Consider the following 27189-nt stretch of genomic DNA (forward strand, 5'->3'; position numbering starts at 1 on the left):
AACGAAATCTGGCAGATGGAACATTGAAGGAATCTCAATGGACTCCAGCTCCTCAATCATCTTCTTCATATCCAATTTATTCGCCACAACATTGATTTCGTGGTGTCGCCCTGTTGCGCTTGTGGATCAGTTGGGAAGAGAGCCTACGCAACGTCTCTCTTCCTCTGCGCCCAGTGCTCCCCCTCCCTCTTTGACTATGCACATTCACCATCTTCCTCATCATCTTCCGCACCCAGTGCTTCCCCTCATTCTTCGACTCCTGCACTTCCACTATCTTCTCACCATCACAAAACTATAAAAAAAAAACCACATCCTTAACCATGAAAAATTAGAAACCCACGAAATTCAACATCATCAAATTCAAAAATTGAAAACCGATGGTGAAAAATCTGGTGCGGGTCAACCCAAATCTGGGTTTGGTGTTGGATCACGATGGGTTCACTCCCCTGCATCTGGGTGTGATCAAGAAGCGAGCTGCGGTTGTGGCCGAGTCAAATCGGCGGCGACTTGGATTTTGACTTAAGGAGGCGATGGTGGGTTGCACTTGTGTGTGAAGCATCACAGGCTGAAGGTGTTGAAGGTTTTGGTGGAATGTATTGGGAAAGGGAATTGAAGGTGGGTGTGCAGAGTGGGTGTACAAAGAAGAGAAAGGGAAGGAGGGGATTGGGGGTTGAGGTAGGAGTGGTGCGAGAGAAAGAGTGTTGGGGGGTGGGAGAAGGGGTGGGTGATGGGAGGGTGGGAAGGTGGGCATGAGTGGGATTTAGGGAAGATGGGTTTTTTTTTAATTAATTAATTATTTATTTTATTTTATAAATAATTTATAAAAAAGGAGAGGCAGGCCATGGACGTAATAATGAGTACAGATCCTTTCCAGATCTAAAAAAATGGAGCTTAGGGATCAAATTATCTGGATCGTTTAAATTTAATCCAACGGCTACGTTTATTATAACTTTAGAGAAATTTCTTATTTATAATTATTTGATCAAATTTCAACGATATGTATCATTTGATCTTTAGATTCCTTTTTTTTTAAGATCCGAAGAGGATCTGTACTCCGAAATAATAACCGTTGTAAAAACACGAACAGAGGTCTGCCACGTCGTTAATGGACCGTTACAATCAAGATGAACAAGTCTACTAGGTCCCACTAAACTGTAAGCTGAGTTGGCGAAATATTAGTGGTTGGACCACAATGACGGGGACCTCATTGGTCAATCCACACGATTACACCAACCCCAATAAACAGTGGAATTTCGGAGCAGCATATGCCACCTAACACCAACGTCTAGTGGGCGAATATTTCCATAAAAATTATAATTTGTATTTTTGGAAAAAAAATTTAAAATAAAATAAAATAAATAAATCTGGATCAAGTTTGGCGCACGTTCACGCACCGGCTCACGTTAGCACCTGTCCCTCGGTCAGCATATCCCTTGAACGCGTCAGATTTTTCCACGTGTTGGAATTGTCCCGCGCTTCATAAATCTATCCGTTAACCCTACTCTCTCTCTCTCTTCTTTCTCTCTCTCTCTCTCTCTCTCTCTCTCTCTCTCTCTCTTTCGTCTGCAACTTCCGTTGAAGAGGAAGAGAAAGAGGATCGTGAAAAATAAATAAATAAAAATAAAGAAAAAAGATTGAAATTTTTTCAAAAAGAAAAGGGAAAAGTTAGGAAATGGGGAAACTATTGTGCGATTCGACCGCCGTCGCGGAGACATTTCAAAGCCCTTCGCCGACGGTGCCGTGGAGGGACCCACCCAAGGCGTCGCCGCTCGACGAGGACACAATCTCGGCCGTAGATCTGGTTGAGCAATCGACGGATGACGCCGCATGGGACAGCGTGGTGGGGCTTGAGGAGCAGCAGAGACGGCACCTCCAGAGGCTGCATACGAAGGGGGTGCTCTGGAAGCTCCCGGAGGATCACGACTCGTCGAAATCCGAGTCTATAATGCCGCAGAAGTCGATGGTCTTCAGACTCTCGCACGGCGGAGAGGTGTCGTCCGACGGAAATTGCCTGTTCACGGCGTCGCAGAAGGCGATGAGGGTGGCGAGTGAGATGGACGCGCGTGAGCTGAGGAGGCTGACGGTGCGGAGATTCACGGAGGACTATGGATCTGCGGCCGCGGAGGAGAAGCGGGTGATAGACGACGCCATTCGGCATATGTACGCGCCTGATCTGAAGGCCGGGTGGGGGATACATGTGATTCAGGAGGTCAAGTTGCTGGCCAAGAAAGACGAGCGCGTGAGTCTCGACTCCGCCATTGACGAGCTTCTTCAGCTCGGCATGCAGAGGTAACATTTCCGCAGATCTGTTCCTTTTCATTACCTTGAAATCTAAATTTTTAATCTTGAAATTTAATAAAAAATAAAATAAAAATTCATTTCTTTAGAGGCGTAAGTACAAAAATTTGATTTTATTGTTAAAATTAATAAATTTTATTCAGATTAAATACAAGAGTTTGATTTCCCTACGTTTAGATCTGAAAATTTGATTTCTTGTCTGAAAGTTTGATTTTTTTTGTGGGAAAATGATGAACACATGACTGTATATTAAGGTTGATTAACAGACGTTAGTATGTTCTTATTAAATTTCAGTTCTTGGAAAGATTTATGTTGTCTGGTTCGATTGTCTTATTATTTCTTGTGTTTTGTTTTCGTTTTCGTTTTTGTTGAATGTAGAGAGCTGGCAGCAGAGTCCATTTACAAGGAGAGATGTATCCCAGTGATTGATGGACAAAGTTGGGCCAAATACATGTCGATCTCTGGTTCACCGGATGATGAATACGACATCATCACATTGCAATACACAGAGGAAGGTTTATTAACCATCGACGAAAACAGAGAAGGTCATGCTGCAGCTTTCGGAGATGACATTGCAATTGAGTGTCTTGCCACAGAGTTTAAGCGAGAGATTTATGTGGTAAGGACAAGGAATGATTTTGATTGTTGCTCTGCATTTTTTTTCTTTTGCAATGGTGAAGTTTTTGCAATGTGCATGGGTGCAATTTCACATCACTATCGGTATAATTTTATACATGTTTGTATATCACCTCTTCTCTTATGATGTTTTGTTGAATTTTTTTAAGTAGTGCGAGTTACTCTTAGTTTCTGAACTTAATATTGAGTAAATGCTGAGTTCGAAAGCATGAGTGTCTAAAATAGTCTCACTCTAAAATCATTGAGTGAATGCTTATTTCGAAAGTTCAACTGTATTAACACTTATTGAGTAAATGCTGAGTTCGAAAGCATGAGTGTCTAAAATAGTCTCACTCTAAAATCATTGAGTGAATGCTTATTTCGAAAGTTCAACTGTATTTACACTTATTGCACCAACTCCTGGGAAAGCCGAGTTGATATTTGAAGACTGCATTTTCCTACATTTTAATTTGTAAGATTTTAGTTTGGAATCATCAACACTTGTTTCTGTTTTGAGTCAAAAAGCTACCGCCCGCCTTGTCAGTGTGCGCCTTGTCAGTGTGCCATATGCTGCTATAGGCAGAACAGGATAGTTATTCTCAGTTCTAGTATTAGTACACAGGCTAAACCTGTTTTTTGTGCATTTGATAATTTTTCCATTGCACTTTGTCAACATCGGGATACTGGCAAGTATGGATTGGTGAAGTTTTTGGGCATGAACCGGATTATTCATCTTCTTATGAAGCATTCTTGTCTGAAACTCATCTTCTTACAGGTTCAAGCACATGGTTCGGATGCGATGGTTGATGAAGAGAATTGCGTTTTCTTCCTTCCCCACCGACCAAGGAGTCAAATTTGTGAACTTCCCTTCTTTCTTTTCATGAAAGGAACAGGTAAAGAAAAGAAAGATCTTTGGCTGAAAATACATTTCTAGGCAGTTGATTAATTTTGTTCATTACCACTCTCAGCCTACGTATAATTCTGAACATTTATTGTACAGGTTGGTGTGGCGCCGGAGCTGATCACTATGAACCCCTCATTGCCCATCCTTTGTCATTAATTTCCCAGGAGAAGGTCGCCGTGGTACTCTGATGAGGGCATATACCCATCCTGCAGTTTTGTGGCTTTAGAGAGATTGGCTAGAAGTAGTTGTTCTATTTATTCGTTCCCTTAGTGTTTGGCATGCAATCTAACTCTCCCGATTCTTCTCTGAATCATCACAAGGAGAATTTGATTGCTTAGCGTTCAATTTTTTGTTAGCTAGAATCAATCGGTTATCTTCGACTTCAAGTTGCAGGCTTTGTTCCTGCATTTGAGCTACCCTCTAGTAGTATTCACAATGGTTTTTACCGGCTTTTGTTGTTGTCGTAGTTGAGTGTTTTTCTTCTTCTTTTCGGGTGGATATTTAGCTCGACGCTTTTTCGTCCAAGATGAAGTACTAGTCCCTTTCTGTTGTATCTTAAGCTGGCTTTTATCATTTGAATGAAAGAATTGACTCCCATTTGTTCTCTCTTCTTTCTGGGTTTACTTTAGTGCTTCAAAAATTATGAGAAAATGTAGTTCTCTATGCAACTCTGCTTTGAGGAGCCTTTTGTGCCATTAATTAAGCACGCGTTTAAAGAATTCTGAACCTTTTTACGCAAATTTGTTTAACGTGATTCCTGTGACCAAAGAATGACAAAAGAAAGGAGTTCTCAGTTCCCATAGCTTTTTTCATAAAAGTGATGGTGATGTAGCGCAACACGAAAATCATGTGAGTATTTTATATTAGTTATGAGGTGAAGGTAGTTTACTTGTTTAGTGTAAAAGGCTAGGGATTTTAATCAGATTTATCTCTAGTGAAATGATTTTCGTCTTTGAACTCAATCCTTCCTTTCCTTTCAGTTCTCAATTTTCATTTTTGTTCATTTGTCACACATAGGTATAAGTGAATTAAAGATAACGATTTCCAAAATGCAGTCGGGAATAAGATAACAAGAGGTTTTAATAAAAATTGCGAGGAAGTACGAAATTTTCCAATGTTCAACTCATCACTCATTTCAATTTTCTTTTACATCTCAAATTTTAGTTTGGTTTGTTCAATATTATGGAGATATTTTTGGGGCGAGCAGATTCAAACTCGAAATCTTAGGGCCTCAAGCCCCCTAAACTCAAGACTTTAGTGACTCTTGCTTAAAATAGAATGCTCTTAACTAGTTGAGCTACAAGCTCATTGCTATGAAGATTTTCTTTTATAGTGAGTAGTTTCTTAGATTTATTGAAGTAAAAAAGTAATATGGGACCCCTTTTTCATTTAAGTGATTATTAAACTAAAGACATGGTTGGTGAAGAATTAGAGTTATAAAAGTTTTTATCAATCTCTGTGTCGGATGCATTTGCAACAAAACATAAGGCGGTACAAACTACATATGAAAAGATAATGGAAGACAGCTTAAGTTTGATCAAATACAAGTTATAATATTCCAAGTTGATAGAAGAAAACAATTAAGACCCTTGTTAAGTTCGCTGCATAATCCCCACTCTCTCCTTCTCACTCTCTGTGTTTGAGAGGTAACAAGTGGAAGTTCTTTTAGCATATTGATGTTTACGCACTTATTTTTACCTTCCGTACATTCTTGTTAATTTTTTGTCATTGATATTTTTCAATTAATTTGAATCGATGGCCAGAAATTGAGAATGTGTGTGAGAGAACTAAAAATAAATAGTGTGCATATATAGAAAAAAAAAAAGGTGTAAAGAAATCAGTTAGCTTATTAATTTGGATATGTACATCAATATGTGATAGGATTTTTAGGTACCTGCACGAAGAGGTTAAAATCACACAAAATACTTGCAAGAGAACAAGATAGTTGTAGTATAAACGACTCAAGTAAAGTCATTTTCCGCTAGGATTGTTTAAAACATTTTATGAAAAACCAAAATTTTAGTTAATTATTTAAAAACAAAGATGGGAAAAGGGTGATTTAATGACCTAAATTTAGAAAAACGAAATTAATTAAAAAGGCTAATGAAAAAGGAAACAATTTTTAGAGAAAGAAAAAGGAAACAAATTTTTAGAATTCAAAATGAGAAAATACTAGGGTTCCGCTGTCACCCTAACAATCCTATGTAGTTCTTCTAATTCCTTTTGAATTACACATGCATATTTTGAAGGTTAGGTTTTCCTAAAGTATGCCCTACTTGGAACCTCCAACATAGAACATATATCTAACATGCAACCCGTCCATGGTGTCTAGATCGAATGTGAACATGCAAGACTCATTAAGTTTTGTGAAAATCTTTTGAAAAACCATATAACTCCTAAGACGTGCCGTCTATCCTAAGTAGCTACACATGTTAACCACAAGAAGCTTTAGTCAATTTTAGGGACAACCTTCCTCCAAAATTGCATCAAATTACTTTTCTAAATATCCTAATGGTCGCGAATCACTAAAACAAATATATAGTTTAAAGCACAGTGATTAACAATCCAAAACTTGCATGCATAAATTCATAAGAAAATTAAAAAGAGACTACATATTCTTGCTAAAGATCATGGCCTCACCCTAGTAAAAATGATTAGTTACGCATATTCATAATTAAAATTAAAAGAATTATATTAAACTAGAAAAAGAATGGACACACCTTAAAAGTGTAAGTCTTGAAATCTCTAAGCTTTGCCCAAAGTCTTTTCCAAAAAATTGCATACGTTCTAGCCAAACCCTAAGTCTGCCAAAAAGCTTATTTATACTACTCTAAATAAAATCCTCCTAGTAAAAGGTCTTAGAATAAGACTAGGAAACTAAATAAATTGAAATGAAATAGGAAACACAATCCTAAATTAACTTGGTAAATTCACCAAAAAATCTGCACATCCATGTTTTGGACCCAAATCAGCTCCAAAACTGGCCCAAAATAGCTGGATTTAAAGTTTGGACTATTCTGAACACTCTCCAGAAGGTCACGAACCCATCTGAGGTCATCTTGGGCTCCAAAAACGTAGTTTAAGCCCAGAAACGTCAATTTCCAACAACGCGCACTGCTTCTTTAATTAATCGCCAGAAAATAACCGCTTGATAGAAAAATCTCATATTTTGACACGAACAAGCCAAGAGACACACGAACGTTCTCCAATTTGAATCACTCCAAAATTCGTCCGTTTGGTCACGTTTTGCTTCAGATGAGGTCGAATGTCCTACATTGAAAATATAAAACAAAGTATCAAAATTCTACCAAAATAATTACCAAATTATACTAAAAATAGAATAAAATATATAATATAATATTGACTCATCAATATGCATGACAGATATATGGGTCATCAATCAATGTTGGGTTCTGCCTGAGTAGCCTTGTTTTTACAGACACCACCACTAATTAATATTCCATGCAAAAGCATTTCACCTTACTAGTTAGCTTCTTCACTCTTTAAAGAATATTCAAATTATATTCCAGCAGGACTCCATATTTCTGGCACCAAGTTATTCAGAAATATAAAAATCTGGAGCTAAGCATGGTGGATCTGGGTGGGAACTGGGAAGAAAATGATTTCAGCATAGGGAAGGAAGCTATGTTGTTCTTCTTTGATTCAATAACCCTAATAATTAAAAAATAAATTTAAATTGCTGATGTCACACGGAGTACACGTACGATCATACCACCTATGCTATTGCAGAAACCAGCAGCTTGCTTTCATAAAGTCGTTTGGTGATGCAAATGTACGTTTCTTATTTCAGAAGAGGAAAACTGAAACCCTAAACCCTAAAACAAAAGCACCCAAATAAATACATTCTCAAAACCTGCCTTGTTTTCAATTCTATACAGTGTGTTTATCTTTTAACTTTTCAAATTAATCATTCAAATTAAATCATCGGTGCCGGAACTGCTTTTCTTGATTGCTCGAGCTTTGAGGGCCTGAAGTGCCAAATAAACCCACGTTTGGAGACTTCTTAATCCTTAAGGCAAATTTGTTTCGTTGTTACCAATTTTTTTTTTTTTCAAGGACAGAATCTCTCTTAGTCAAGTATTAGGGTTACAAAAGTTGTTTCACATCTAGTAATAAATATCAAGGATACAACAGCATCAGTATATTTATTTTCTTATACTATTAAAGTCGGTCTATAAATATCTGCCACGATATAGAATGGAAAAGATATCTAGCTAGCTCATTATTCGATCACATGTTACAATTATATGTTCCACGTTGATAGAAGAAAGTAATTTTAACACCCCTGTTTAGTTTGCTGCAAACTACTATGCATGGTTCTAGTTGTGGAGACAAAAGCAATGCTTTTGAGTCCTTCTGTGAAGCTTCATCCACCCCCAAATACATATGGACTCCACTTGTGTGTGTGTATGTCTCTCTCTCTCTCTCTCTCTCTGGTAAGAAGTGGAAGTTCTTTTGTAGGAGTCTAGGAGAATCTCTAAGCCGTCCATTTTGTAAAAAGCAGATGCCTATGCATTGAACATTTGGGTTCCAAAAGATGATAAAAAAAGGAGCAACAAGCATATACTTGCTCTATATGAATATGCAATGCCAGATGTATGGGTCAACATTCAAATATAGTACATGGAGAATTCAAAATTTGGAGAAGGGAAGGGTGCTACTGAATAATGTTGAAGTAAAATATTAGAAAGCGTACTTAATTAGATTCAAACACAATTTACCTATATGGCCTTGCTTTACAGACTCGCCACTTTCCATGTCGTGTGAGTATGTAGGGTGCTGTTCTATGTAGAAAAAGTAAATTTCCTTTTTCAATTAATTTTGGGTTGAAATCTCAAATTCTGGGCTGATTTAGAACATTAAAAAAAAAAAAACAGCTTATGAACAAAATTTAGAACATCAAATATATTTGGTAAAACAAAAGAAAGTGTTTTTTTTATTATAAATTGTTCTCAATGATAGTAAAAAAGTATAGAAAATTAGAAGCAAGGTCTACCATGCTTTTAAATTTTTTTTTTTACCCATTTAATGAAATTTTCAAATAGTAAGTATACCCTCACATATTTTATAAAATTATAATCATTACCCCTCACATTATTCTTTTTGACAATAATTATATCACATTAATGGCCATATCATTTTTAGTCATTTAACATACTCAAAGCAATTTATATAAAAATTTACCAAACACTTATACACTATTTTTTTTTTGTTAAAAGCACTTTTACAAAAGGTGTTTACCAAACACTCAATAACTTTATTTTACAGCTGTTTATTCTTACAGCACAACAAGAACAATTTTTTTTTTTTAAAGCACAACAATACCAAACTAGCCCTCTGTGGTATAAAAACAAGTTGATCGATCGATCCAGTTGTGAAAGTTTAATGACTAGCTAGCACACATACTTCACATCATCCAATATGTATTGATCATATATTTGACTTGAGTGTTGTCATATGTAATATTTAAAATATCAGTATTAGTAGAAATATCAATAAGCAAATTTGTGGAAGTATCATATATCTATATCGATGTTGATTGCCTTCGATGAAAATGATGGAAATTTGCTCAAAAACATGAAATTTTAAAATTATTTTTTAGGGGATGTCATATGAAACCACACCACACGTATGAATCAAGAATTAATGATTAGATACTGTGTAAACAATATGTGATATGTGAGAAGAAAAACTTCTTTATAATGACAAGTAATAAAATAAAGCATTTCACTAGAAAGAATAAATTATACATAACTTAATTGAAATTTTCGTCATGAAGCAGTACAAGTTTTATTGAATTAAACTTGTAATATCCCACATCACCCAGGGGAGTGGATCCTCTAAGCTTTATATGTATATTCTCATCTCTACCTAGCACGAGGCCTTTTGGGAGCTCATTGGCTTCGAGTTCCATATGAACTCCGAAGTTAAGTGAGTTTGCGCGAGAGCAATCCCTTGATGGGTGACCCACTGAGAAGTTTCCATGTGAGTTCCCAGAAACAAAACTGTGAGGGTGTGGTTGGGGCCTAAAGCGGACAATATCGTGCTACGATGGAGTTGAGCCCAGGATGTGGTGGGGACCCGGGCCGGGATGTGACAATTTGGTATCAGAGCCAATCCCTGGCCGGAAGTGTGCCGACGATGACGTCGAGTCCCTAAGAGGGGGTGGATTGTAACATCCCACATAGCCTAGGGGAGTGGATCCTCTAAGCCTTATATGTATATTCTCATCTCTACCTAGCACGAGGCCTTTTGGGAGCTCACTGACTTCGAGTTCCGAGTTCGCGCAAGAGTAATCCCATGATGGGTGACCCACTGGGAAGTTCTCGTGTGAGTTCCTAGAAACAAAATCGTGAGGGCGTGGTCGGGGTCCAAAGTGGACAATATCGTGCTACGGCGGAGTCAAGCCCGGGATGTGATGGGGGCTCGAGTCGAGATGTGACAAACTAATACCATAAAGAAAGAAATTTAAAAAAAAAAATGGATAGGCTCACAGATATTTCCTGCAAACTTTTTGAAAATTGTATTCAAACACTAGATATTTTCTGAAAATATCGAAAATATCGAAAATATCTAGGAAATTGACTGATTTCCGGAAATATCGTGGATGTATGGGGTTAAGTCTTCATCCCCTCTTTCCATATCGTTCCCTGAATTTTTAGATATTTCCGTGAAAATATCGAGCATATCCAAGATATTTCAAACGCTGATCGTATGTGATGATCATGTAAAAATTTAAAATAGTATTGTCTCATATCGAAAAATTAAGAGACATGTATGCATATTTATCAATTAGTTTCAAAATGAATGTTCGACTTCCTTCTAATCACTATAAAGCGTTGCACCTCAATAACTCTCTCCTACCCTCTTTGGGGAAGGTAGGTTTGGACTTTGGTGATTTCCCCTTTACCCTTATTTTTTTAGAGCACTAGCTGCTTCAAGAATATTCATAATTAATTTTCTACAGGCCTCCATATATCTGGAACCATACAGAGAACAATTTGATCAAACTAAGCTAATTGATCATGCTAACTCTTGTTAATGTCACGACTAAACTATACCTTCCAGTTCCATGTTGTCAATCTTTGAACTCCATTGTTTTGAGTTATTGACTACGACGTCGTCCCCTGCTGTCTCTTGAACTGTGCAGCTCCTTTACAAAGTGCCTTTTCTCTTCATTCAACACATGTGCCGTTGGCATATCAACTTTTTAGGGCAAAAAAGCAACAAAAAAAGGCATTTGGGGCATATACTCGGGTATATTAATGTCGTATATATTGATCTCTCCTCAATGCCCAGCGCCTATCCTATATAATTAATTAGGGAATGGCAAGCTCTTTTTTTATGGCAAAAGTCTAAGTACTCCAAGTACTTACTACCTTTTAAATCACTGTACGATACTAAGCAATATGCAAAAATAACACATTAATTTTTTTTTTAAATGTTAAACAAAAATCGATGAGCATATTTAAAGAGAAAAAGCCATGTTTTGATATATTAAGTTTATGCTTCGTTTTGTTTTTGAGGTCCTCAGTTGTACTTTATAAAAAGATCAAGGATGGGCTAATGTATAAAGGTAAAAGCCACCTCGAGTAATGACATGCTTGCGTACATGCATACGCATAGTGTATATATACTGTGTATTTAGTTATATTTATTTTGCAGCATAGTTAAGAAAATGGTTAATGCTCAGGAAGGAAGCTATATTGTTTTTCTCTAATTTCTATAAACCCTAATTATAAAGAATAAAATAGGGCTGATGTAACATGGACGTACGAGTACGACAAAACCACCTATCGAATTGCAAAACCAGTAGCTAACTTTTATAAATCGTTGCTGATGCAAATGTACGTTTCTTACCTCAGAAGAGAAAAGTTGAAAACCATCAAACACCACTCCGGAAAAGGAATTTTGAAAAGCTATTCGGAGGTTGGAAAACAAGAGCACCCAAATCAACACATGAGAAATGCTAATAAGAATCTTTGAAAGTAGAACTCTTAATGAATTTTGTATCACCTTACAGATTAACTTTAATTCATGTGCCAACATTACAAATATTATGCAAAAATATAAGATAACAGATAATCCATAAAGAATCTTATTTTTAGAAAGTTTCTTTAACATTTCTCATCAAGACATTCTCAAAATCTGCCATGGCTTTTTCATATAGTAATACATACCCCCACACTCAAAACTAATAAGAAACATTAACAATAATTTTATAAAGTTGCATGCATATGCCTTGAATCCCACAAATTAAGCAAAATAACCCCTCCCCCACCCCCCACCCCCCACCCCCACTTCACTATATATAACTCCTCGTTTTACCTTCTTTACGTTCAGTCAGATGTGAATACAATTCCTCACGGTATATATCAGAATATATACAGCTTATCCCTCTAAATTTTTCATACTTCCATTTGAGGAATTAATGGATCAAATCAAGGCTGAAAAGCTTCGAGCCATGAAATGCTACAAGAAGAAGCAGAACTACAACAAGAGTAATCAATTTCTTTATAGTCTTATTGTTCATGCTCTTATTGCAGTGACATGCAGTTTGCTTTGTTCATACTCTTATTCGTTTCCTTCTCTCCACACTATCAAACACTTGCTATTTATTTCTCTTCCAAATTCTTGGTCGGGGTTTATCAACCCCAAGTGCCTCTTCATTGTGGTGAATTTTATTGTCGTATTCCTTATTGGAGAATCAAGACTCAGCAGCGGCAAGCAATCGTCTCCAGTCACCGAGATGTACAACGAGTATGTTGAGAGAAGTCGGAATCTCAGGAGACCACTCTCCACGTTTCGAGAGAAGAAAGAGGAGAGGACCTTGCCGGAAATGTTGAATCCGATAAACAAGGGCAATGCGGAGAGTATTGAAGATAAAGAAGTTGATGAAGGTAAACAAGATGACAAGCATGATCATGATCATGACGAGGAAGACTTTAAAGAATGTGGGGAAAACGATGAAGAAGAAAAAGAAGAAGAAAAAATGGAAGGAAAAAAGGAGGAAAAGGAAGAACGAGAAGAAGATGAGGCTTTAATGCCTGCTGAGGAACTAAACAAAAGGGTTGAAGACTTTATTGCAAGGGTTAATAAGCAAAGGTGGCTTGAAGCTAGATATTGGGTTTGTTGTAAAGCATGATTAATATATGTTGGGTACCCGGTCATTGAAAACAGATTTAATAAATTAGTTGGTGTAGTTATTCTATGGCATTTGTAGCTTGAAGCATGATTCTTGACAAGAGGGGTTTTTTTTTTGTTCCTTTCTTTTTGGTACTTAATTTGTGATGTTAGTTATGGATTACAAATTTACAATAACAATTTTCTAATGGTAATTGCCATAAATAATGCCATTTGCTGTCATGTATATTTAGTTATTGGAGAAACCAAAGAAAAGGAAAAGGGGAAATGCATTATAAAGAAAAAAGTACGGTTCAACTATTTTCTCTGACATTTTTGCCCGTTTTACTCCAAGTATTTTTGTCAGTGACAAATATAACTTGTTATTTTTAGTTTTTTACTTATTGTAGTGGAGATGAAAGAAGAATGAAGGGATGTGGCGTTGGGGAGGGGGAGATAAATAAATGAAGATTATATGAAATCAAAAACTTGTAACTATCTGTTCCATTTTTTTGTTTGTTTGTAGTTTTTATGTTGTGTCATTCCATACACATTCTTTTCACGTTTCTTATGCCATCATTTCTTCATTTTGTCATTCATTCTTTAATTTTTCTTCATTTATAGCTCAAAAATTAAAAACTAACAACTAAAGATATATGTAGTAAAACTTCTATAATTAAATACTATGGACTAAGAAAAATTATTGTATGAGAGAGGTTATTATTATACTGATGAATGCTTATTAATTTAAAAAGAATTTATGTTTTGTTCAATTATTTTCTATGTATATTTTTTTTATAGATGTTGATGCACAAAATCGGAGGTCTTGGAACAACGTAAATCCGACCGTGAATCTGCAAGAAATGTAAATAACACAAGATGTATTGTGGTTCATCCCAATGTTTGGGTACGTCCACATTCATTATTGTATTTCTCTGAGATGTTGAAGAGGGAGAGAGGGAGAGAGAGCTTCCTTATGTGAGGGTGAGCTTTTCTCAATGTGAGAGGGGATGTGAGGCCTCTGGGGGTGAGGAGGTTTCAGGCCTAAGAATTGGCCTCTCCTCATTGTGAGGGTGAGGAGTCCTTTTATAGAATAAGGGCTCATCACTTATTACATATTTGCCCCTTCCATTATTACATAATTACATTTAAGTCCCCCGAGTATTTGTACGAGATCTAAATACGGAGGCCCTAAGTATGGTATAAACAGTAGTCCCCTAAGTCTTCAGTCAAGAGAGTCTTTTGGCTGGAAACTTGAAATTCAGTCCATGTGTGGGCCGAAGTAACTAGATGTTGTCTTGAACTGATACTTGATATGAGGCAGTGCTCAATCTAAAATGATGCTCAACTAGAAGTAGCACATGCTGCGAGGCTACTCAGCTAGTGGCTTATGTTGCCTTGGTTGGCTCGGCTTGTGGCGTTGAAGGTGAGGGAGTCCCTTTTATAGAATAAGGGCTCACTCCTCAATACATGAATGATGGGCTAGAGTTGATGCTCTCTAATGATGGTGAGGGAGTCCCTTTTATAGAATAAGAGCTCACTCCTCAATACATGAATAATGGGTGCTCTCTAATGAAAGTGAGGGAGTCCCTTTTATAGAATAAGGGCTCGCTCCTTAGTACATAAATAATGGGCTAAGTCCCTAAGTATTTTTTATGAGGCCCAGTTGAGGCCCAATATATGGTACATAATGTAGTCCCCAAGTCTTCGATCAATAGAGTCTGTTGGTTGGAGACTTCAAATTGAATTCATGTATGGGCCGAAGTGGCGGTTGTTCGGAGGCGGTATTTGTATACCCTGCACTGAAGCTTTGTAGTTGAAACGTTTGAAGTTTTGAAGTTAGAGCTCTGTATATGAAGCTTTTGAAGCTAGAGCTCTGTAAATGAAGCTTTTGAAGCTGGAGCTCTGTAAATGAAGCTTTTGAAGCTAGAGCTCTGTAAATGAAGCTTTTGAAGCTGATTGACATGAGTGATGCTCATGAATGTTTATGTTGATTGACATAAGTGATGCTCATGGATGTTGACATGAGTGATGCTCATGGATGTTGACATGAGTGATGCTCATGAATGTTGACATGAGTGATGCTCATGAATGTTGACATAAATGATGGTCATAAATGTTTATGTATGATTGACATGAGTGATGCTCATGAAATGTTTATGTATGATTGGCATGAGTGATGCTCATGTATAATTTTGAAGTACTGGACGTACTTTTGATCACCTGGTTGGTGGTAATAGCGGCAGGCTGCCGAATAATTTTGGAGTACTGGGCATATTTTTTATCACCTGGTTGGTGGTAATAGCGGCAGGCTGCCGAATAATTTTGGAGTACGCCCATAATTTTGGAGTACTGGGCGTACTTTAGATCACCTAGCTGGTGATAATAGCAGCAGGCTGCCGAATAATTTTGGAGTACTGGGCGTACTTTTGATCACCTGGTTGGTGGTAATAGCAGCAGGCTGCCGAATAATTTTGAAGCCATAGGGCCTGGTTCTTTTGGGCATATGGGCCTTCGCCTTCCACATTCCAGCCCATTACTTTGGGCTTGCCTTTTTTTTTATATTATTATTACCCTCTGATGGGGTTTATACAGATGTCTCCGAAAGATAAGATAAATTACATCATTAAAAAATAAATCCAACCCTCTGCTCAATGGGTCACGCCCATAATTCCCTTTTCTGTATGCCATCACCATCGCAATTATGTCTGCTTCTTTTTATCTTCTTTTGCTTTCTGCTTTTGCTTTTTCTTTTCACTTTTGTGGGGGTGGTTGAGCTGTTTGAGGGCCTTTCTTTTCTTTTTGTTGGATAAGTGCGACAAATCATGCTAGCAGATGCGAAGAGTTATTCCCTTTGTCCAAATAGGTTGTTAAAGATAACCCATCCTAATTGCAGCACCACAAGCCTTCACCTTGGTAGCATAAGTATGCCTTTTTCCATGTGGTCAACAAAAGCAAAAGTAGCTCACGACCCAAGAGGCATCTGCTGGTGGTCAATATAATCAGATGCTTCAGCTCATATTTTAAGTCCACCTCACCCCTGTCTCCCCACTTGGAAAAGTAATCATCTGCTTCTGTAACCATTTAATCCACATATCCCTTAAGCTTATTTACCTTGAAAGCCTCCGTGAAGAATTGGCCTCCCTAATCTGGTTCGCCGAGACCAAACCGGAGTACACCGAATCGGTAATGGAGGCCAGAGTGTCGGAAGGTCGGGTCTTGTAGTGGGTAGACACCGACTTTCGAATCCTGTCGACGCAGGAGCAGGTGATTGGGACTTTGAGGACGAGCTGGGAGGGAAGGATATGGTTTTCGACGTCTGGGTACGAAATGTCGATGGCATTGGCAGTAAGGAGAGCAATTAGGTCGATCTGGAAGAGGGAGGTGACCTCCGAGACCTTTAGCTCAGTGTAGACAGTGTACCCGAGCAAGGCGTTGCACTAGTCAGCCAGTTCATGGGATGCCATAAAGAATATTCATATTTGTGTTTTGTTTCTGTCTTCCAGTTCATGGGATCTGGTGTGTTGGCTGCCATGCGTACATCCTGGTGGCTGTAAAATTCAGTGCTCCAGTGATCCCCTTTCTTCTAGGTGGATGAGATGGCATGGAGGTCTTGTTATGAGACGATATTCTTCTCTCTTTCTTTCTACGATTCTCGGTGATGTGTTTTAGGTGTTGCAACTCGACTCGTCCCTCAACATCTCATTTTGCTGCCGCTGTTGCTCTGATGATTTCAGTGGATTTGACTAGACTTCAGTTGGTGAACAGTCGACGAAAGGAAATGAAAGTACGAGACAGAGAGAGAGAGAGGTTATTGGGTTTCTGAGTTTTTGTGATTTTGCAGATTCACGGCAGAGGTGAAAAAATGAAAGAGAACCGACATAACTTTTCGTATCGTTTCCCACAAACGGCGCCAAATGTTGATGCACAAAACCGGAGGTATTGGAACAACGTAAATCCGACCGTGAATCTGCAAGAAATGTAAATAACATAAGATGTATCGTGGTTCACCCCCCATGTTTGGGCTACGTCCACATTCATTATTGTATTTCTCTAAGATGTTGAAAAGGGAGATAGGGAGAGAGGGAGAGAGAGCTTCCTTATGTGAGGGTGAGCTTCTCTCAATATGAGAAGGGATGTGAGGCCTCTGGGGGTGAGGAGGCTTCAGGCCTAAGAATTGGCCTCTCCTCATTGTGAGGGTGAGGAGTCCTTTTATAGAATAAGGGCTCCTCACTTATTACATATTTGCCCCTTTCTTTATTACATAATTACATTTAAGTCCCCCGAGTATTTGTACGAGATCTAAATACGGAGGCCCTAAGTATGGTATAAACAATAGAGATTGATTACATGTATCGATCTAAAGGTGATTTAGTGTGCTCTATTCCACTCCAAATCATTTTTTTTAAATACTTAGCTAATTGTAAGTGAGAGGTCTCAAGTTCGATTTTCACCAAAAACAAATTCGAACCAAATTATTATGGCTAGCCCTTATTTAGCTTATTCACCCACCCCTTAGGGTAGATAATATCGAATGTATTAAAAAAAGGCGTAGACCTAACCTATGAATTAAGACATAATATTCTCATAAACAAAATTACTTTTCCTATTAGTTATTTGATAACTAAATGCTTTCTTGAGACTAAATAAACACCAAGTTGATGATATATCTTTGTTGTGCGTTTTATTTGAATTATAATTGTTTGTTGCAATTTTTTCCCCTCAATACCGACATTTTTATTAATAATTTTGTAGTTGAGATTCTTAAATTTCTTGACATTAAATATCTAAATACTTTTCACATTGCCCAAACGCTAAAAAAGGAGGAGAAAACACTCAGACAAGTCATACTTCCTGTGTGCGCTCGTTCTAATTTGGAGGGAATGATATTGTATTAGATTCGGGAACTTTGCAGGTTTTAGGGTAGCAAGTAGAAAGTAGCAATATACCCTACCACACCAGTCCACACCAGTCGGCACTCAGCACCAATATATATGCATGGGTTTGATTTTGACGCCCATGTCAAGGGCTGAAATTCCTTCCTTAGCTCCGAAGAGAGGAAAAAGATGAATAAACCAAAACCAAATTGTGAACAGCTGAAAGTTGCCTTGCCTACCCTCTTTCTTAATATATAATTCCCTTACTTATTTGACATAGTCAAATACCTAATCAACATATGATTAAGCATCATGTGCTCGTGGAAATAATGCATGAGTTTAAACTTTAAAGTTGTAATTGGCAAGCCCGACTGAATAATAGTAATATATACTTACAATCAAAGAGCACTTACTGGACATGTATGTTTTAAAATTGACTGAAATGACTAACACTTTTATTTAGGCAAAAAGGCATCAAAATTTAATAACTATATATATTCCAAAGCGGGAGAGGGAGAGGAAGAGGGAGAAAGTGGGAAGTAGAATCCACCACTAAAACAAAGAAACTTTAGCAAGAAAATTAAAAGAAACTAAAGTTAGAAATGAAAGCATCACTCGTAAGCAGATTTTCTTTTGTTGATATTTGAGAGATACTTTTTGTTGGTACCATATATTGGGCCTCGTCTTTGGGCCTCATCCTTAAGCCCATGATTTATGTAAGAAGGGAGGAAACCCTTGTTCTATAAAAGGGGGTATCACCTTCACTAAGAGAGGACAAGGTCTCACCTTCACTAAGAGATCCACAGAGTCTCACACTCAACGCTCAACAATAGAGGGCAAACCCTCTCAACCAAACAGAGAGCAAAATGGCAAGGGCTGCATCCACAGAGAGCTCCATTGCCGATCTATTGTAATCCATATATACATACATAATCAACATCAGTGTGGACGTAGCCCAAACATTGGGGGTGAACCATGATACATCTTTGTGTTCTTGTGCGTTTGTGCGATTCACGGCTGAATTTACGTTGGTCCAAGATCCTTCGGATTTTGTGCATCAACATTTGGTGCCATCTGTGAGAAACGACACGAAAAGCTATGTCGGTTCTCTTTCATTTTTTTCATCTCACCACCGTGAAACCTCACCACAATATCCACCGTGAATTTGCACAACCCAAAGACCCAAAACCTCCTTTTTTGGGCTTTTCCAGAAGATCTTCGGAGACTTTCTGCACTTAGGAGCAGAGAGAGAAAAAAGTTAGAGAGAGAGGGAGAGAGAGAGATAAAAAGAGTAACTGTAGAAAAAGTGAGCCGGTCTCTTTGCAACACTGTGATCTCCTCTGGTAACCACGTGAGGATTGAGAAATGCAGCCACTGCAACACCTTCAAACCCTTTTCCATACCGATTTCCAATATAAATCCCCCTACCCTGCTCCAAATCTCTCACATCAGTTTGCAGTTCTATATTTGCAAAGAGAGAGAGATAATTATTGGTTGCAGGAGCACCAGTCTGTCACAAAACCCTTGTCTTCTTCCGCGAAAATGATGAATAATGGCAGCCATGACAACCAAAGATGAATCGGAATATGATAGCAGTTGCTCATCCATAACGGTTCTAGACTTGAGCCGGAGCTAGATGAGCAACCTGAGCTTCAATAGTCGCTAGTCGAGTTTGGTCTCCGTCTGCTCCTCCGCCACTGAAGCCTGCATGCATTCCTCCGCTCACAAGCCCCACAAGGCCAACCAAGCTGCATGGGAAGCCATGAGGTGGCTCCGCAGATCTAAATGCCGAGTTGGGCTAGAACATTTTCGTCTCCTCCACCGGCTCGGCAGCAAAGACATAGGAAATGTGTATATTTGCCAGATAAGAAACCCGATGATGGGTTGCCGTAGTGCTTTTATGCCATGAAAGTGGTGGACATAGAAGCACTTGCTATAAGGAAGAAGTTGCGCAAAGCTGAGATGGAGAAGGAGATTCTAGGCATGCTTGATCACCATTTTTTGCCTACTCTCTACGCTGAGTTGGGTGCTTCTCACTACTCATGCTTAGTTATGGAGTTTTGCCGAGGTGGTGACTTGTATGTCGCCCGGCAAGACCTCCCTCGAAAATGCTTCAGCATCTCATCTGCTAGCGGGATCCTTAGAAGATCCCCAAGTCGCCATATCAGATGCTTTATCCAGTGGACTGCAAATAACATCAGATATCTCTTCAGAAGGCAACGTCAAAAAAAGGAAAGATCTTGATACGCCATTGGAACCACAACTTGCAAAAAGGCACACGGGACATGATGGAATTGATGTCCAGTACATTACCGAACGGGGTCGAACGGCGAGGCGCACGGTCTCCACAACCAGATCTCCGACCGTCTGTTTCGGCAGTACCACCGTCATGGCCCTTGAGAATAATGGAGAAACTGCCTTTTCTGAAAAATCCACGGAAAAGCAACAAAGAAGATAAGTTTTCTTCAAATTCATATCTTGTTACTGGAAACCACATCATCACATCATCACATGCATCCTGTGATATTTTATTCCTATCTTTAATCACATGCTCCGGTTGAGGTTAATCATTCCTTTACAGCATCTTTTCCTTTATATCTTTAATCATCCCTGACTTCAATATTTTAGTGTTGTATCTGTAATCATTCATGGCAGAAAGAAAAAGGGTACAGGGTATAATGTTTACCCACTATCCCTCTGTCTAAAAAAATCCATCGGAGAAAATAAGAGCATCTTTTCCTTTACAGCTATATTGTTTATTATTTTAAATATTATGTTGACCAAAAACATATCACATCACACATATTTAATTATTTTAAATCATTAGACACATGGGAAGGCTGATCACATTCACCTAAAAACCCTCATTCTAGTGCCACGATGTATCAACATGCTGCATAAATATCTAATTATTAAATGTATGTATTTATATATATCTATTATGTACATGCAATAATGCACTACCACGTAATAGTTTAATTTTATGTAATTATCACTTGTTCAGCTGCATCTGTGTTGTATGTATCGCTATGCTTCCATTTGTGCTGCTAACCTTTTGTGTGACATAATGCTGATGTATCAATGTTTGCATATGTGTGTTACATATGTGTGCACTGAGTGTTTGTCATGTTGCATACAGCTCAGTATGTGTCTAATATGCCGCTCGATAATTGAATATATTTCATGTCTGACAGCCCACTACACCATTCACATTATATAATTATTTTATCACCTCATCTGACCAAATTGGATATCAACAACTTGAATGAGAAGATATAATATATACATATATATATATATATATATATATATTATTCATTACCTAGTGATATATGACTGCCATTAAACTATGTCACTTATACAACATGTGATTTACCACACGACTGGATAAATTGCACATAGTACAATATTTTGCCTGTACAAACTTTGTCAATTTGATTTATTCATTATACGGTCATACTTATACTGTCATGAATTGTTGAGCAACTAGATCCACTGATCGACATTGTTGCTGATTAAAGAAGCCTACCGACACTATTGATCAGCTTATGGATCATTGTGCCACATGCTTATGGTGACAAATATTTAGTCCGAACAATGATCTCTTGTCTAACCCGACAAGCGAACCTGAGTCATGTCGAGAATCAACTCATACTGAGTGCATGTCGACATAAAGTAGATACTTTCAATGAGGAATACCACGAGCCGAGCCGCCTCGCAGCGAGCATAGCCTCTAGCCGAGCAGCCTCACAATGAGCATCGCCTCTAGCCTAGCAACCGCCTCGCCACAAGCATAGCCTCTAGCCGAGCAGCCTCGCAACGAGCATCGCCTCCAGCTGAGCAGTCTCGTAATGTGTGATACCTCTAGTCGAGTATTGCTTTCTGTTGAGCATTGCCTTGTGTTGAGTACTAGTTCTGGACGACATCTAGTCATTTTGGCCCGTACATGGATTGAATTTGAAGTCTCCGGCCAAAAGACTCTCTTTACTGAAGACTTGGGGGACTTCTGTTGGTACTATATATTGGGCATCGTCTTTAAGCCTCATCCCTAAGCCCATGATTTATGTAAGAAGGGAGGAAACCTTTATTCTATAAAAGGGGGCCTCACCTTCACTAAGAGAGGACAAGGTCTCACCTTCACTAAGAGATCCACAGAGTCTCACACTCAACTCTCACAACAATAGAGGGCAATACCCTTTCAGCAAAATAGAGAGCAAAATGGCAAGGGCTGCATCCACAGAGAGTTCCCTTGCCGATCTATTGTAATCCATACATACATACATAATCAACATCAGTGTCGACGTAGCCCAAACATTGGGGGTGAACCACGATACATCTTTGTGTTCTTATGCGTTTATGTGATTCATGGCCGGATTTACGTTGGTCTAAGATCCTCCGGATTTTGTGCATCAACACCTTTTGTCACACATTTTATGTTAGTGACTTGAATTGTCTATTTTATAATCTTTTGTAAATGATTACTCTTGTTCAAGATTCTAGAAGACGTTAGGCGCTAGTCGGGCGGTGAGTTGGAGCCTAGCGCTAGGCAGCTAGGCGGATTTAAGTAAATCTATTATATTTCGTGTAAATAAGTGTCTGTTTATACTTAATATATATATATATATATAATTTCATTATAAACTACAAAATAAAATGACATATATATTAGGAAGTATTGAAACATAATGAAAACATGGGGAACATGCTTATAATGTGTATTCATTTAAGTATTGAACAAGTCGCTTACAAGTTATTGAAAAAAATAAAAATGAAAGTTATATATTTTCTGTTTAAGTGAGATGCAACTTAGGCGGGTGCCTAAGCAGTCTAGGCGGATGCCTCAGCAGGTCTAGACGTCATTTCTTAATTTTCAAACGCCCATACATTAATCAGGATGGTGACCCACTGCCTAGCGCCTAGGCGGAGATTTTTAGAACAATGCTCTTGTTTGAAAATTTGACAAATTTAAAATGACTAAGATGTTTAACCTTTGATTGAGTGTTAAATGATTTTAAATTTGCGTAAAGTTCTATTATAACAGTGATCTTTGAGACCTAAAAACTAAATAATTCGGATCATTGAAAAAAAATACAAAGTGAGGCCTAAAAAAGTGTCCGTAATCTTATATGAGCAATTACACAATTAAAATCCCTCTTCCTCAGGGATATGTGTGATTTTAAAAACTCCAATGCCCTCAGTTTAGTAAAGGGCCAAACATATGTTTTTTTGAGCTAAAAATGATGGAAAATTTATCTTTAAAAGGAATTGAGTCCATTAGGTAAACTAAAGTTCGGTCCACTACTATTTACGGGCCAACAAAAGAGTTGGGCCATTTAAGACTCGGGCCTACGTCGTTTTTGTCATCAACTTTGCGTTTAGCACTTTCATTGCTAAACTGTAATTATTATTATTTAATCACGAAGTTAAAACCTAATTAGAGATGGAATCAAGGGGCAATTGTCTTGGTAAAGCTGTATGGTGTTCCGGTGTTTGACATCGTTGGATTACCGGCACACCAAGAGACAAAACAGCCTTTCGGAGATCTCAAGGGCCCTCTTTGCCCCGACCCTTCGATGCTTCCCATGTCTCTTCCTTGTTAACTCCTCCTCTTCCTTCTCCGTCCTCCTCACCGCAAAACCCATCACCCCATTTCTCCTCTGAGTTCCGAAAACCGACAAACGAAACACAGAGAGAGAGAGAGAGAGAGAGAGATGGCGACCCTTCCTTCCACCCATTGCTGCCACACCTACTCGCCGCTGCCGCTGTCATCGTCGTCGTCAGTTTCGTATTTACCTGTTTATTCATCTGTACACGGACGCCTGCAACGCGTTTCAATTTCCTCGATTCCGAATCGTTTTGTTTCAGCTAAGGTTTCTCAGCAGAATGCTCTCGGCATGCAAGATGGTTAGTTCCTTCAGTCTTCCAGTCTTAATTTCACTGGTTTAAATTACACTCGTTTTTTTTTTTTAAGGAAAATTGCAGTCGTTTTAATTTTTTTTTTTTCCCATTAATGCAGGCCCGGCGGCGCCGGCGGTGAACCCGATTGAGAACGAAGCTCCTTTCAAGAAACTGGAAGATGGGTTGTTTTCAGCTCCGTCTTCGAAGGAATCTAAAGACACGACCGTCTTTAATGTCAATGAAAGTGAATCTACTGTCAGTATCACGGTGGTTGGAGCCTCCGGGGACCTTGCAAAGAAGAAGATATTCCCCGCACTTTTCGCACTTTTTTACGAGGATTGCCTCCCGAAGGTTTGCAATTTTTGTTCTTTTTCTTTCGTTTGATTACATTATTTCGTAGACTTTGAATGATCGGTGATGCATGAGTATGTAAATGTTTTGTTGCAGCACTTCACTATTTACGGTTATGCTCGGAGTAAGATGACCGATGCCGAGCTCAGAGACATGGTTAGCAAGACGCTTACTTGCCGTATTGACAAGAGGTGAGTCAAAAGCTGCGGCCTTTTTTGTGAAATGTGGTTGGTTTTGCCTATTATGTATTGCTTGAGAAGATGGAAATGTTATTTTCACCGATTTTTGTTCTTGCTGGATGTGGAAAGTTTGAAGTTTATTGATGCGTGACAAATTATTTTGTTGGAACTTCAGGGAGAATTGCGGTGAAAAAATGGACCAATTTCTTCAAAGATGTTTCTATCATTCTGGTCAGTATGATTCGCAGGATCATTTCGCAGAGCTGGACAAGAAGCTGAAGGAACATGAGGTAATAATTTGAGTGTACTCTGAGCTTAGTGATAGATATAGTGTTGAATACGACTTTATACTTTGCATTCTGTTCAAGTTGTCGTGCTGCTGTTGGTTGGGGAAGCTTTAAGCTTTCTCTGTGTACGTTTTGTTATTGCTTGTTTGAATGACGTTCATGTATGCTTTTTCTGCATCTTGATTCTATTTCCATTTAGATTGACAAGCAACTGCATGTGTAGGTGGGAAGAGTTCCTAATCGCCTGTTCTATCTGTCTGTCCCTCCAAACATATTCATTGACGCTGTTCGCTGTGCTAGCTTGTCAGCCTCATCTGGTAATGGCTGGACTAGGGTTATTGTGGAGAAACCCTTTGGCCGAGATTCAGAGTCATCTGCTGCTTTGACCAAGGCCCTCAAGCAGTACCTAGAAGAGGACCAAATTTTCAGGATAGACCACTATCTGGGCAAGGAGCTTGTGGAAAACCTATCAGTTCTCCGCTTCTCCAACCTTATTTTTGAGCCCTTGTGGTCAAGGCAGTATATAAGAAATGTACAGTTAATATTCTCTGAAGATTTTGGCACTGAAGGACGTGGAGGGTATTTTGACAACTACGGGATAATAAGAGATATAATGCAGAATCACTTGCTTCAGATACTGGCACTCTTTGCAATGGAAACCCCTGTCAGTTTGGATGCAGAAGATATTAGAAACGAGAAGGTCTTACGAATACCTGAAATGAAGCTGCTTTTAGTACTTTGTATTGCTTTCCACTTTATTCCAGTATTTATTTTGCTTGCTTGGTGCCAGGTTAAAGTTTTACGTTCTATGAGGCCACTACAACTTGAAAATGTGGTCACAGGGCAATACAAGAGTCATGTTAGAGGTGGTATTACTTACCCAGCATACACTGATGACAAGACGGTACCCAAAGACAGCTTGACTCCAACATTTGCTGCAGCTGCTCTCTTCATAGACAACGCAAGATGGGATGGGGTGCCTTTCTTAATGAAGGCTGGGAAAGCATTACATAATAAGAGGTTTGTTCAACCACAGACAAGATCCTCATTCTCTTTCACCAGTCATGGTTTCAGATAATACTAATTCATATTTGCTTCTTAAATTCTTCGTCCAGGGCTGAGATAAGGGTACAGTTTCGGCACGTGCCTGGAAATTTGTATCGAAATATTGGAACGGAGCTTGATCACGCAACAAATGAGCTTGTTATCCGAGTACAGCCTGATGAAGCTATTGTCCTGAAGATCAATAACAAAGTCCCTGGTTTGGGAATGAGGTTGGACAGGAGCAATCTAAATCTTCACTACGCAGCCAGGTACGGTTTAAAATTTGGAAGTTTATTTATTAATAGGACGAAGGAATTTGATCCTGTGGTTGCAATAAATAATCGGAAATGTAATATTACATGTACCGAACAGTATTGTATTCTTTTTCCCTGCAAACAAATCATGAAAAACTTGACCAAATTTGTTTGTTATGTTATTTGTAGATATTCGAAGGAGATTCCGGATGCTTATGAGAGGCTTCTGCTGGATGCTATTGAAGGGGAAAGGAGGCTGTTTATCCGGAGTGATGAACTTGATGCAGCTTGGTCTCTCTTCACACCCTTGTTGAAAGAGATAGAAGAGAAGAAGGTTATTCCCGAATACTATCCTTACGGAAGCAGAGGTCCTGTCGGGGCACACTATCTTGCAGCAAGATACAAAGTCCGGTGGGGTGATGTTGGCTTGGAGCCGTGAATTTGAGAAGGCTGGCCTCATTGCCATTGCTATCATAGTCAAACGGGTAAACTTATCGAAATTTTTGCTTTGTAATTTGATCGTCGTAGATTAGGGGTGTGTTGTTTCCAATTAACAAGAAATTAGAACTAGGATTGAATTATCCTTCGAGTTCTTGCAAATTCTTCTCTTGTCCGAAGCAAAAGCTCGAATCCAAATTTATCGATCGAGAGCAGACCACTGTTTACAAACTGTAACGAAGATAACAGACAAGTGATAAAATACAGACATTGTAAAACGAAGGAAATCTATTGAAATCTTTGCAACTGCAAACGTTGTCGGGACACCAACAAAGAGGTCATCCAATGCAATATGATCTGTTCAAACTCTTCCTCGACGCGGTGATAGACGGGATGAAGTCTACACTTGTGCACATCAAGTCTGGGAGATCACTTCCAATTGAAGCCTCCAGAACGCTACACCCGTTCAACGATTGATCGGATTCCGGTTGAAACCACCCTCGCGGCATGTAGGATAGCCAAATGAATCCTCCCAGCTCATACAACCAGTCCAGTTCTTTGATGGTGGTGCCGTAGGCATGGACAGGACGTTCCAGACTCCCTCTCTCTTGTTCCAAATTGCTGCTACGTGTTTTTATTAATTTATTTATGTTATAATACGTGATAATACATCATGAAGCTAGGAGGATCAAGATTTCCTAATAAAATCAAGTTAACTCATCAACAACAAAGTTGATCTATCGATAAATATGCCAAAATTCACAAACCCAATTAATTCGTAAAAAATCACGAAAACCTGCACGCTATGAATTAGATCTATGAAATATGAACTATATATGCTCATATTGTAACATGTGATATAATAGTGTAATTGTCACACTCAAACGTTTCTCCACACTG

At 38.6% G+C, this 27189-nt stretch overlaps 3 protein-coding genes across 3 annotated transcripts; all 3 read left to right on the forward strand.

Annotated features, from left to right (window-relative positions):
• The first annotated feature begins 1529 nt into the window (after positions 1 to 1529).
• Positions 1530 to 4414, forward strand: LOC126607068 (uncharacterized). Its single transcript, XM_050274499.1, has 4 exons — positions 1530 to 2289; positions 2677 to 2917; positions 3689 to 3806; positions 3914 to 4414. Exons 1-4 carry the CDS (start codon positions 1673 to 1675, stop codon positions 4003 to 4005), a joined length of 1068 nt encoding a protein of 355 aa, XP_050130456.1. The 5' UTR covers positions 1530 to 1672; the 3' UTR covers positions 4006 to 4414.
• A 7747-nt stretch (positions 4415 to 12161) lies between these two features.
• LOC126607072 (uncharacterized) lies at positions 12162 to 13189 on the forward strand. Its single transcript, XM_050274505.1, has one exon. It carries the CDS (start codon positions 12270 to 12272, stop codon positions 12981 to 12983), a length of 714 nt encoding a protein of 237 aa, XP_050130462.1. The 5' UTR covers positions 12162 to 12269; the 3' UTR covers positions 12984 to 13189.
• A 10097-nt stretch (positions 13190 to 23286) lies between these two features.
• LOC126608687 (glucose-6-phosphate 1-dehydrogenase, chloroplastic) lies at positions 23287 to 26602 on the forward strand. The gene is made up of 8 exons (XM_050276656.1): positions 23287 to 23742; positions 23855 to 24087; positions 24184 to 24278; positions 24442 to 24556; positions 24777 to 25253; positions 25344 to 25573; positions 25669 to 25866; positions 26041 to 26602. The coding sequence occupies exons 1-8, from the start codon at positions 23550 to 23552 to the stop codon at positions 26288 to 26290; spliced, it is 1791 nt and encodes a 596-aa protein (XP_050132613.1). The 5' UTR covers positions 23287 to 23549; the 3' UTR covers positions 26291 to 26602.
• The last annotated feature ends 587 nt before the right edge of the window (positions 26603 to 27189 follow it).

The sequence above is a fragment of the Malus sylvestris genome, chromosome 16, assembly GCF_916048215.2.
Source record: "Malus sylvestris chromosome 16, drMalSylv7.2, whole genome shotgun sequence".
Lineage (NCBI taxonomy): Eukaryota > Viridiplantae > Streptophyta > Magnoliopsida > Rosales > Rosaceae > Malus > Malus sylvestris.

What these genes read in the sequence shown, in the direction of transcription:
- LOC126607068 (XM_050274499.1), top strand. Translation starts at nt 1,673, where the DNA reads ATGGGGAAACTATTGTGCGATTCGACCGCCGTCGCGGAGACATTTCAA. An exon ending in CTTCAGCTCGGCATGCAGAG is followed by an intron (nt 2,290 to 2,676) that starts GTAACATTTCCG and finishes TGTTGAATGTAG; the next exon opens with AGAGCTGGCAGCAGAGTCCA. An exon ending in TCTTTTCATGAAAGGAACAG is followed by an intron (nt 3,807 to 3,913) that starts GTAAAGAAAAGA and finishes TTTATTGTACAG; the next exon opens with GTTGGTGTGGCGCCGGAGCT.
- LOC126607072 (XM_050274505.1), top strand. Translation starts at nt 12,270, where the DNA reads ATGGATCAAATCAAGGCTGAAAAGCTTCGAGCCATGAAATGCTACAAG.
- LOC126608687 (XM_050276656.1), top strand. Translation starts at nt 23,550, where the DNA reads ATGGCGACCCTTCCTTCCACCCATTGCTGCCACACCTACTCGCCGCTG. An exon ending in ACGAGGATTGCCTCCCGAAG is followed by an intron (nt 24,088 to 24,183) that starts GTTTGCAATTTT and finishes GTTTTGTTGCAG; the next exon opens with CACTTCACTATTTACGGTTA. An exon ending in ACTTGCCGTATTGACAAGAG is followed by an intron (nt 24,279 to 24,441) that starts GTGAGTCAAAAG and finishes TTGGAACTTCAG; the next exon opens with GGAGAATTGCGGTGAAAAAA.